At 42.7% G+C, this 12,178-nt stretch overlaps 1 protein-coding gene across 4 annotated transcripts in view; it reads left to right on the forward strand.

Annotated features, from left to right (window-relative positions):
- LOC136587914 (E3 ubiquitin-protein ligase TRIM39-like) overlaps nt 1–12,178 on the forward strand; it is a 71,916-nt gene that overhangs the window by 54,038 nt on the left and 5,700 nt on the right. For all 4 annotated transcript variants that reach the window (XM_066586739.1, XM_066586741.1, XM_066586738.1 and 1 more), the window contains one exon: nt 9,363–9,473. In XM_066586739.1, the coding sequence (XP_066442836.1) occupies nt 9,363–9,473 (111 nt within the window). The remainder of the gene's footprint in view (nt 1–9,362; nt 9,474–12,178) is intronic.

The raw sequence follows: 12,178 nt of genomic DNA on the forward strand, positions 1-12,178 counted from the left end.
AACCTGCCGTCAATGACTCCTGTCATGCCACAATTTGACCCTTAACGCCTCAAGGCCATGGCCTTTTTTTCCATTTTCAATTCCCACCCCCCTCCCCCCACCTTTTAAAAAGATGGTAACTCCTCTATTTATCCATTGATGTAGCTGTATGAAGACCTTTTTTTGCGGGACGAGCATTTTTCACTGGTACTATTTAAGATACCATATAATGTACTGAAAAACTTTTAAAGAATTCTAAGTGGAGTAAAATAAAAAATAAAAAAAATTTCGCTATCTTTCGATGCATCTTGTTTTTATGGCGCACAAACTGCAACTAAAATGACATGATAACTTTATTCTTTGAGTCAGTACGACTACTACGATACCAAACTTTTATAGTTTTGGTTTTTTTTTTGCTGTACTACTTTCCGGAACATTGTTCAGGGGATTTAAATGCTGCGTTCAGAATTGACAGTGGCATTTAAAGGGTTAACACTTCCAATGAGCCACGTGGCATATGAAAGCTATTGCCGCCGGGTGTTGGCTGTAAAAAACAGTCGGTGCCCGCATTGTATGGAGGGAGATCGTCCCGCAATCTCCCTTCATACCTACCCCGACGTTGCAGGACGTAAATGTACGTCCTGCAGCATTAAGGGGTTAAATTTCCAATCCACTATCTGACGTCTTCCAACATTCTGATTGAAGGCTATACAGCTCCGATGTCGGAAGACGTGCGGCAGGGTATTCTTACTGTATATTACTGGCCGCTCTGTTGTCGGGGGCCTCTCCGGCATGTCACATACTGCAATACTGGCTCTAGCCAGCAGATGGTGCCATTGTATAATGGCAGAAAGAGAAAGCCCCCTAGGAAACCCTGAATCGAAAATTGGATTGCAAAGGGTTAAAGGCTATGGACATCTTTAGGGCAATTTTTTAATTTAAATGCATACGTTTTGGGCTGGCAATCATTTTTGGAATAGAGTTTAATTAACAATTTAGCACAGTTTGTCTTCCGCAGCTTCTACATATCATTGTTTATAGACACTGCAGTCTAAGTCTCAGTAGGAGATCCGTCAGTGAGGCTGGACTGATGGCTTTGTTTCCCTCTGCTCAGTCCTCTCCTGGAGGTTCTTATCAGCAAAGTTTATCTTTGTTGTGGTCATAAATTAGCTGATAACAAGTGCAGGAGAGGAGAGTTAAGAGCTGAAAACTAAGCCATCAGGCTAGCCTCACTGACGGCTCTCATACTGAGTATTAGACTGCAGTTTGTATATTCAGTGATATGTAGAAGCCGCAGAAGACAAATGTTTAATTAACTCATAATGGAAAAATGATTGTCAGCCCATAATATATTATTTTAAGTGAAAAAATAACCCCACCCTCCAAAGGTGGCTATAGCTTTTAAAGCGAACCCGTCACCTCTGAACAGCCCCATAAACTAAGCTATGGTGTTGTTCAGGGAGGTGACGGGGAGATGAGGAATGTTTTTCTATACTCATCTGCTCTCCCGTTCCCAAACTGTCTGCAAATAAAGTCTGCATGTGGTCTGAAAACCTGATTCTTTTCATATTGCTGTGTGCACACACTCCCATAGACTACTATAGACTTCTCTGAGCCTGTCTTCAGCTGCCAAGAATAGCCAAAGAGTGACAATCGCAGGTGAAGGGCCAAAGTGCTCTGCCACGTCATCTCAGTCATCAGTGGGGGTCTTAGTACCTGTACCCCCCTCGCTGATCAAAATTTCTCTCATATCGCTATGACATGTCAAAGCCTATGCAAACGTGCAGTTGCTCCCTTAGTTATATCCCATGAACAGCATCTGTGTGAACATAGAAAGTCACACTGTAGAATCTTATGACTTGGCAGGTCACCACATCTAGTTGTAAATAGTTCACATGGCAATAATCCAGATCCATATTAAGCTAAATCCAGGCAGCATTAACCCCTTAAGGACACGTCCCTTTTTTTAATTTTAGTTTTTTTCATTTTCTGTTTTTCCTCCCAGCTTTTAAAAAATCATAACGCTTTTATTTAATAATTGGCGGAGATGTCTGAGGGCTTGTTTTTTGCGGGACAAGTTGTATTTTTCAATGGTCCTATTTAATGTACCATATAATGTACTGAAAAACGTTTCAAAAATTCTAAGTGGAGAGAAGTCGAAAAAAAACCTAAATTCCGCCATTTTTGAGTGCGTCTTGTTTCTACGGTTCACAAACTGCAACACAAATAACATGATAACTTTATTCTATGGGTTACTGATTACTATGATACCAAATCGTTTTGGTTTTTTTTCTTCGCTGTACTACTTTTATTTTTATTCAAAAATATTTAATTTTTCAGAGTTATTTTGTCGCCATTTTCCGTCAACCATAACTTTTTTATTTTACCATTGACATAGTTGTGCCAGGGCTAATTTTGTGCGGGACGTATTGTAGTTTTGTTAGTACCATTTTGGTATATATACGACTTTGTGATCCCTTTTTATATATATTTTTCATATTTAAAAAGCGCAATTCTGGCGTTATTCTTTTTTTTTCTGACGGCGTTTACCGTACGGGGTAAATAATGTGTTACTTTGATAGATCGGACTTTAACGGATGCAGCGATACAAATTTGTATTTTTGTTTTATTATTTAGATTCTTTTATTATAAATATGGCAAAAGGCTTTTTTAATAAAAAAAACAACAACTTTTATTACTTTTTATTTTATGTAATCAATAGTAAAACTTTTAAAAACTTTTTACTTTTTTTTTTAAGTCCCCAGAGGGAACAAGAACTTTCGCTGCTTTGATCGCTCCTGCAGTCTGATTTAATGCCATAGCATTACATTGCCTGTCAGATCGCGGTATGAAGACAGGCACTCTGCAATGGCAGGGGGGCTGTACGGGACACCTGAACATCATTCGGGAAATTTAACTGCCGCTGTCAAAATTGGTGGCAATTAAAGGGTTAATAACAGCACAGCATAATGGAGCTGTTGCAGGGGGTGCCGGCTATAAGAAACAGACGGCACCCCCGTTATCATGGGATAGCGGTTACTTATGGGAAATCAGGGCTCTAAGGCTGTACCTGTGTGGTGCCACAAGGCGACCGAGACAAAAGGCTCACGCTGAGGAGCTGGCGGGGGTAGAGATGGCACTTGTCACAGTGGCTCTACTAGAATCCTCCCTGGAGGAACGCACAGAACTTCGGCCAAGGCACCGCTCTGCCTCTTCCAGGCAACACCAGGTGGCGGTTAATTAGTGTAGTGGACTAGAAGAGTTGTCACATGTGACGTCACCATTCCTTTCACACCGATGATTCTCTGGTGGGTAAATAAGAGAGTCCACACACAGTTAACTTTGAATACCTCAATCACTGGGAACAGACAGTCACCGGAACTTTACTTCTTGCCAAATAAGCTTCAGACACCAATGCAAGAAATTACAGTTAGGTAAGGTCAAGGAGGAGAAGACATCGGTCCTTCAGGCTAAGTTATCTGCAAGGTTCCGCTCCTGGAAAGGGAATACTCTGGAGGAGGGTGGGGAAAGGGAACACCCCACTGACACTCACTTGTACTCTGTAGCATTAACACTGAACAGCGAACTGCTTTCTATCTCTCTCACTTTTACTCTTCAGAGGTGGTTCCTAAAATGGTAGGCCTCAGGGATACCTATCCTCCGCTTCCATCACTTCACCACATGAGGGTTGAAGGTACCCCCGTGTGGTCAGCACTCTCCCTTCTTTCACAACCGTTGAAGATGAACGAAGACCCCACCTAGCACTCAAGCACTCATATTTATATTCATACAACACCACGTGACTAGGAAAAACTTGTTACTTTTTCCAGACATACCCCAGCCACTTTCAGACATTAACCTCTTGCACGCTGCAGCTGTGCAATACACATAACAGCAGACTTTAAATGGCGAACAACCTACATTCAATACCTAGGGGTACATATCGCAGATATCACCTCTCAATACCAGCTTAACTATATTCCTCTGCTAGAGAGAATGACACGCGACTTAAATGGCTACGCTGCTAAATACGAAACTGAGCTGGTTCGGTCAAGTAAATGCCTTAAAAATGGATGGGACTCCTAAATTCCTATACCTCTTTCAGACCCTGCCAATTAAACTTCCCGTACAGTTCTTCAAACAGATCCAGCAGTTGTTTCGTAGGTTTGTGTGGGGTGAGAGGTATAGTCGCATTAGTTACTGGACCTTGTCTCCCACAAAACCGCGGGGGAAAATGGGTCTAGCAGACTTTAAAATTTACTACTCGACCACAGTCCTGTCTAGGCTCTTAGACTGGCATTATCACGCAGACTTGAAGCAATAGGTGGATCTGGAAATAGCACTGGTGTGGCCTCATATGCGCCTGCTGCCATGGCTCTCTTTGGAGGACAGACCTGCCACTCTCTTTCTCACACTCCTCTGATGTTGAACTGCTTGGAGGTCTGGGATAGGCAGATGGCTAGATCAGCCTATCATTGGGACCCATAAAGGGGCACTATCCCCCTTGTTCCACAACCCTGCTTTCCCTGTGGGACAGGAGAAGAAGAGCTTCCTCTGTTCGAGAGAGGTGGAGGATATATACGGTGCTGCCAGATAGCGAGTTCTGGCTGGAGTACCTCCAGTTGGCCTCCTTCTGGAGGGCTAGGCTGGGAACATGCCATTTCCAGGACACTTCTGAACCCATTGAAGAGCTACTCTTATGAGTTAACCCCCCACCCCCACCCGTGTCCTATCTAGGATTTATGGTATCATACTAAGGAGGTTTACACAGGGCCTCCCGCAATACACCAAGGGGTGGGAGAGGGACTTGTCTCGGAGCTGCAGGACTCTGATAGGGAGAGAGTATTTATGTTTGCACACAAATTACCCTTGGCCTGTGTGGCGCAAGAGAAGAACATTAAGCTCCCCTCCAGGTGGTACAGATGCCCATACTGGGCACCTATTGAAGGTCTCTGAGCTGTACGAGGGTGTGTCCTGTAGCAGGGTGGAGGCTGCCACTTACTGATGGATGTCCTCTTTTTTTTCTCCTTTCACTTTCTCTTGATCTAAGGTCTCCTTATTTCTTTGTTTTTATTTTCTGTATAGCGATTTTAAGAGTTGTAAAAGCTGATAAGTTACTAGTATGGGGGCCAGCAGTGTCGGCGGTCCTGGTTTATCAACGATTGATATGCAAGTATAGTTTACCAGTGTAGTGAATAACAGATAAGTAGCAAGCGCTGAAACTGCCCAGTTTGTTACGATTTTTTTTCTCTTCCTATTGCTATTTTCTAAATTTTATGTTATTGTCGTGGTCCTGCAAGACCAGCTTTTTGTGGTGTTTTCCTTTTTTATTTGTGCAAAATCATACAAAAGGTTTAATAAAAACTTTATTAAACATAAAGACATGACATGTATGACAATTATGGAGGGGCCAGAAATATAGACTTCGGGTCACTACAGTTCTTCCCTACTTAAAATAAGCAGACCCCGGCACCTCTAAAGCAGAGTGAATATCCAGAGAAGGGTTACCTCCAGTTCACCTTTAGGAACACTACACAGTCACGGAGTGTGCAAGGCGAAACCTGTAAACACAACTCCTACTCTCTGGTTATTTGTACAAAACATTAACCTATTCTGAGACTACCTTATGAATGTCACTTTCTGAGTAAGGCATTACATTATGACAGCGTGTATGAAATAGTTTTGGCCAAAACCATGAGAAGATTTCTACTAGGTTGAACTGAATTCAGGATACACTAGTATAGCTATGGGGCACATACATTATTCTTCTCACCAAAGACAAAAGATATGAAGCAAGTGGAATGAACATCATTTCCTCTGACAAAAGAAAATACATCATTGATGCAATACTACAAAATAGAGAAGGGCGACTGGTAGGAAAAACAAGAGACAAGTGGAATGACCATCACTCTGAAAAAGACTCAGTGACGGGTGGTAGCTTAAGTCAATACCTACATCCGGGACTAAAGGGATAAGGTGAAAAGGATGCCCTGCCTACTGAGACAGACTAAGACGGTGGACAGACACTGGCACAAAAGACCCGACATGGGGAACAAAAACCTCCATTCATACACATGTATCAGTCACGCCATTCATGCGGTCTCATTCAATCAGGAGCTTTTCTTTCTTTTAAGCTAAACAATTTTACTTTACTATTATGCATATGAATATTTTTCTACTACCTCCTGCACAATGCTTGAACTAGAAAGTTGCAAAAAAAAACCTCATGTTGGCAAGCTCGATATCGGACCAAGTTGCTTGGCATGATATCTCACTCACTCGTGTGAATGTAGCATTAGGCTGATCCCAAGTGGAGCATTTTTCGCTTCACCACACAAGGGCTATTTTCTTCACCACATTCAGCACTCTCATAGGTGGGTTGACTGCATTTTTTGATGTCTCATTGGTTAGGCAACTTCATAAGGGTGTTTACCACCCTGGTAACTGTCTTAGTTCCTTTCTTGCAAACCTTAAAGAGATATGCTATGCAGCACTTCAGTAATTTTCATGAATAGTGTTTGCAGCTGTGGGGCTACATGTGCATATCCAGCAATTTTTAAGTTTTCCTGATTCATCAAAAGCCCTTAACTATAGTCTTTTGATGTTTAACAAACTTATTACCCCAATCATCTTTTAGTACGTCACTGAGTCCCTCTATGTCAAGGATTGTCCATAACTGTAGAAACATCCTTCCAAACATTTTTAGGCTCTGGGGTCAAAACCGTTTTTACAATGGCTAGCGTGTATCCAGGTGTCCTTTTCTTTCAATTTGACCGAAGTGGCAGTTGTCAGCTGGATCCGGTAGGGACCATCAAATCTTGGTTTCAAACCTTTTCTTACATTTGAGGACAATCCCGTCTCCTGGAAGCAAGTTATTATACGGGGACAGCTTAGTATTCCTATTAGGTATGGTTCTTACTGAGTAGAGAGCTAATGATAGACATTCTAATGATAGTCTCCCTGGCTTGAGTAATACCAAACCCCTGTAGGTTCTCCTGAAGTATCAGACTAGTGAAATGTGTGCCTCTGTCTCTTTCTATGACTTCTGGTACACCTTAACTACAAATTACTTAGTTCAGCAATTTCTTGGCTATAGCTTTGGCATTGGCATTTTTCCACAGGCCGTTCCTCCAGGCAACCTGAGAAGAGGTCTGTCCAAACCAACACAAACTCACACACACCTATCTTAGGCAGTTGTATGTAGTCAATCTGCAATCACCGGAACAGGTAGTCTGGCCTTGGTGTACAGCGAGGAGGTACTTTGGTAACTTTGCCTGCGTTGTGTTGGGCGCAACTCATGCATGCCTGCACAAAGTTGATCACCGCATTATTGAACACTGGGGCAATCCAAGCAGAAGACACTACACCACACATTACCTCCTTTGACTGATGAGTTGGTCCATGGCTCAAATGTGACAAACTAGAATAGAGCGTTCAGGAGAGGTACAGGTGTTTACCTTTCCTCCAGACTTCCCTTTCATCCAGATTTGCACCCTTTTGTGCCACTCCTCTTTTTTTCCTTTTTGAGAGCTGTTCTTGCGAAATGGACAACAGAGACATCCACATTTGGTTCAGTTGCAACCAGGTTAACAGCTGATTCCTCATTCAAACTAAATTCTAAAACTTTTTTATTTCTCAACACCAAGGCAGACCGTTTTGGGCATATCCACTTTTTTAAACACTCTTTGGTACTCCCTGAGTACTGCTAGGAGACCCATGACTTCTGCTATGGTCATGTCTCTGTCCCAAGGATATATACTGCATTGATTTCCCCATCCCAGATGGGCAGTCGTTCCTGGAACAACACTCTAACAGAGACTTTCTGGATAAGTCCTTAACTTGTTAAGGACTCCCAGATTCTAGTTAAATCAGTCAGGCAGTGGAATCCCAGATTTCTATTAAATTAGTCTGATAATTGAGAAGCTTTTCCTCTCATCTCTCACCGTTTTAACATACAACCACTGAACAAAGAGGCACAACAATGTTAACATGAGGCTGAAGTGCCACCGGAAGATGCACAACATGTAATTTTAATATTGCAAATGTGTCTCCAAATTCTGTAGCAATATCACCATGGGGAAATATTGGACTGTATGTGTGTATATATAAAAACTTTAAGAATCTTTTGATTCGGCTTGTGTAACAAACACTACATGGACACAGTGCAGATATCGTCTATTCATTCACACAGAATACACTGATTTGGCAAGTGGAATAGAATCAGAGGACTGTACCTTTCTCAAGACAGCAGGGAGAAACAAACACACACGCGTAAGTCTTACTTACTACAGTTTTATGTTTGTCCAGCGTCTACCATCTGAAGATTCTGACAGTCCTTAGAACAGTCCACTTGCCCGCATTCTCCACCAGAAATTATAGAGTATTTTGTTGAATTTGGGTAATACTCAAAAGATATCGTAGCCTTATCAATCACTTATGTCTAATTATCTGTACAGTGCACTGGAGAAAAACTTGAACACAACACAGAAATGGTTGAGTCGCAGCTCAGAGCTCTTCTGAACTAAAAGCTCCATTTTTTTTTATTTTTAAAGATAAATGAGAAATAACAATAACCAATCAGTGCCTCACAACAACCGATAGCTATCTCATCACAACATGTATAACATTTTTGGCAACGAATCATCTAAAAGGATAATATATGGTGCATGAATTTATTAATCTTATGAGCAAGTGAATATCTGTAATCGTTAATAGTAATGTCTTAACCCTGAAGATTTTCTTCTCAGTAACTGGCCTTAGGACAGGTCAAATACAGTTCTGGCCAGAGACTGTTCCTCTATTAGTTGGAGGTGCTGACATGTTCTGAACAGCTGACCTTGCACCAAATTTTGACCCTCCCACCTGCACGGTGTAACAGAAATCTGGATTCATCTGACCAGGCGATGGTTTTCCGCTGCTCGGTGATCTAGTCTTTGCGCTCTTTTGCCCACTGAAGTCTCATCCTTCTGTTTCTTTTAAGCAGCAATGGCACTGAAACTGGTCATCTGCTACTAAAGCCCATCAGTGCTAAGGAATGAAGAGTTGTGCGTTTGGACATGTTAGTTTGAACCGCAGCATTATATTGAGCTGCAAATTGAACGACTATGCACCAACAGTTCTTCAGAATGATTCTTGACATTCTCCTCTGACCCCTTTCGTCAACGATTTTTTTTTTCTGTCCACAGGATCTCCTTTTGCTGTATGTTTACCTCCATCACACCATTCTCAGTAGACTAGCCACACTGTTGTACAATAAAACCCAACAAGGGTTTCAGTATAATCCTGGCTCCAGCTAGTCTAGCACCAACAACCAGGCCTAAATGGTGAGATGACGTCAGATATGAATTGCTATAAAGTAATACTGAATACTATATATATTTCAGGCTGAAAGAAAGTTCAACGTAGCAAACAATATGACAAATGAAGAAGATGCGAACATTGAACAGCCTCAGACTGATGAACAAGACAACCCACCCCAGAAGGAAGAAGAGGAGGTATTACCTGCTACTTCATGCTTGCTGAGTATCAGGGGTGTAGCTGTAGGGGGTGTGTTGGTAGCAGTCGCACTTGTGCCCTGATGCCTGGGGGGACCCAAAGACCCCACTGCAATAGAAGAAGACACCAGTATTAAAAATGGCACATGGTGGGTAAGGGGCCCTTTAAATATTTTGCGCAATACACAAATTTAGTCATCCAAACCCGCTGATAACAGCGAGGTGGGACTACTCTCTAACATGTATTGGGGCCGCTTAACATACCCCCGACAGATGATGTTGGGGGGGAAAAGGATCAGGGATATTGAATTTCATTGCCTGATCCTTAGATTTGCTGAAAGATAAGATGGTGCCATAGCTGTTTGCCTGTGGCTTACCTCCCTAAACAAAGAGATAAATCTTTTAATGTGTACAGACTAGGGATGAGCGAGTATACTCGCTAAAGCACTACTTGCTCGAGTAATGTGCTTTAGCCGAGTATCTCCCTGCTCGTCCCTGAAGATTCGGGGGCCGGCGCGGGGCGGGGAGCTGCGGGGGAAAGCTGGGAGGAACGGAGGTTAGATCTTTCTCCCGCTCTCCCGCCCGCTCTCCCCTGCTCCCTGCTGCGACTCACCTGTCAGCTGCGGCGGCACCCGAATCTTCTGGGACGAGCAGGGAGATACTCGGCTAAGGCACATTACTCGAGCGAGTAGTGCTTTAGCGAGTATACTCGCTCATCCCTAGTACAGACGTGAACCACTATACGAAAAATGCCAACCACACTCACCAGCCTTCCAAACGTGGATGTGTAATAGCCTGTTCGTGAGGGCAACTTCTGTAATGAGCAGGTTACAGATATAAATATATCCTGTGAATGACGGCCAGAAATGGTACTCGGGGCCGAGCAATAAACTATATACAAACTTTCTTGTTACCTGTAATGGCAGGCAATGATGGGGGGAGTAGTTGTCAGGTTCGTGACGCCACCGTTCTATACACTGGCATTCACACTCGGCGCATTAATCACACTGGACAAGTGTATGGTACCTTGAGTCCCCGAAACGGAGTAGGCCCGGTAAAACTTTACCAGTGATGTTCTCATACAATATAGCAGACTTCAGTAAGCAGAGTTTACAGTGTAGGAAAACTTAGTGAATAATCAGCAATACTTGACATGAAAGTCAATGGCCACAGAATGGCAGTAATGACCACCCAGCTCACATAGACTTCAGCACGCGTGGGTGTAAGTTACGGGTGTACCACTATACGGTGATCTATACTGCAGACGACCGCATAGGAATCATAAACAATTGTAATATTTTCTTTAAAGGTTCGGTAGACTTCTTCACTGTTATTTGTTGTACAAAGTATTGTCACTTGAAACGGTAGTTACTCACTATGGCTCTCTCTTGTGGTGGGACTTTGTGGGGAAAACATTTAGGCTCACCCACTCCCCTACAATCTAAATGCAAAGTAGAAAAAATACAAAATCCAAACCCAGTAAGTCTACTATATAACAAACATCATCTAAAATCAAATAGTATGTTGACAACTAGAAGAGCACCTACAGATATGGGGCGGTATTGTATTCCATATTAAGGCCCAAGGGGGATAACGTATCCAATCTATCTATCTATTCTAGCTCTTTTCTTTAGGCTCCTTTCTATGTCTCCTCCTCTTATACTCTTAGGGATATGATCTATCACTCTAAAGCAGAGTTGGCTTATCGAATGCCCTCTTTCCATAAAATGCCCAGGGATGGGGAGGTCATTTTTATTTGTCCGAATCGTACTTTTGTGACTAATAAAACGGGATCTAATTTCCATTGTGGTCTCCCCCACAAAGAGGAGACCACAAGGACATGAAATAAGATAAATCACAAAAGACGATCAGCGAGTAAAACGGTTCTGGATACAGAAAGATTCCCCGGTATAGGGGTGACTAAACTTGTCCCCCTTTAGCATATTACCACAGCATGAACAACCAAGACAGGGAAAATTTCACACCTGCTGTCCTCGTCTTCCTTCTACTCCCTTATATGAGAGCACCAGTCTGTCTTTGATGTAGCGGCATCTTCTGTACGCCATTATTGGAGGATTGGCAAACTCCACTATTTGAGGACAGCCCTTCCCCCAAAATGGGCCAGCATCGTCTAGTAATCCCTGTTATCCTGCTGTTCAAGGTACAATATGTGGACACAAATGCCATTCTTGCGGACTTTTCTTGTTTGTTGCGGGGAGTTAACAAGTCCGTCCAATTCAAGGAACGAGCCCTATCAGATGCAGGTAATACCAGGTCAGGGGGATACCCCCTTTCTAGAAATTGTTTGCACATTTGGTTTAGACATCCTCATCCCGTACAATCCTCCGAGGATTAAACCAAGCGACCGACAAGTGAGTTATTTTCCGCTCATTGTTGTCGGTGGCTGTGTGTACACGGGACAACTATCCCCCGAATTTACTGTGTCCAGCAATTATTTGGGCAATAGTCGCCCAAATCTAGGGAAAGCAACTGTTGGATGAACAATCATTCGTCCAACATTTGTTGAAGGTGTATAAGCAACCTTAGGATCCAGGAGCTTCAATGCAATGAAACTTTCCTTTAATTGACCCTCTTCTCCGTCTAATGCTACACACTTGATACATCTCCTATTGGTACACGACATTCAGGTCATTATAGTGTCTAAACCGCTTGCGCTATAGACGTAAATGTACATCCTATGTGTG

This window comes from Eleutherodactylus coqui, chromosome 13 (genome assembly GCF_035609145.1).
Source record: "Eleutherodactylus coqui strain aEleCoq1 chromosome 13, aEleCoq1.hap1, whole genome shotgun sequence".
NCBI lineage: Eukaryota > Metazoa > Chordata > Amphibia > Anura > Eleutherodactylidae > Eleutherodactylus > Eleutherodactylus coqui.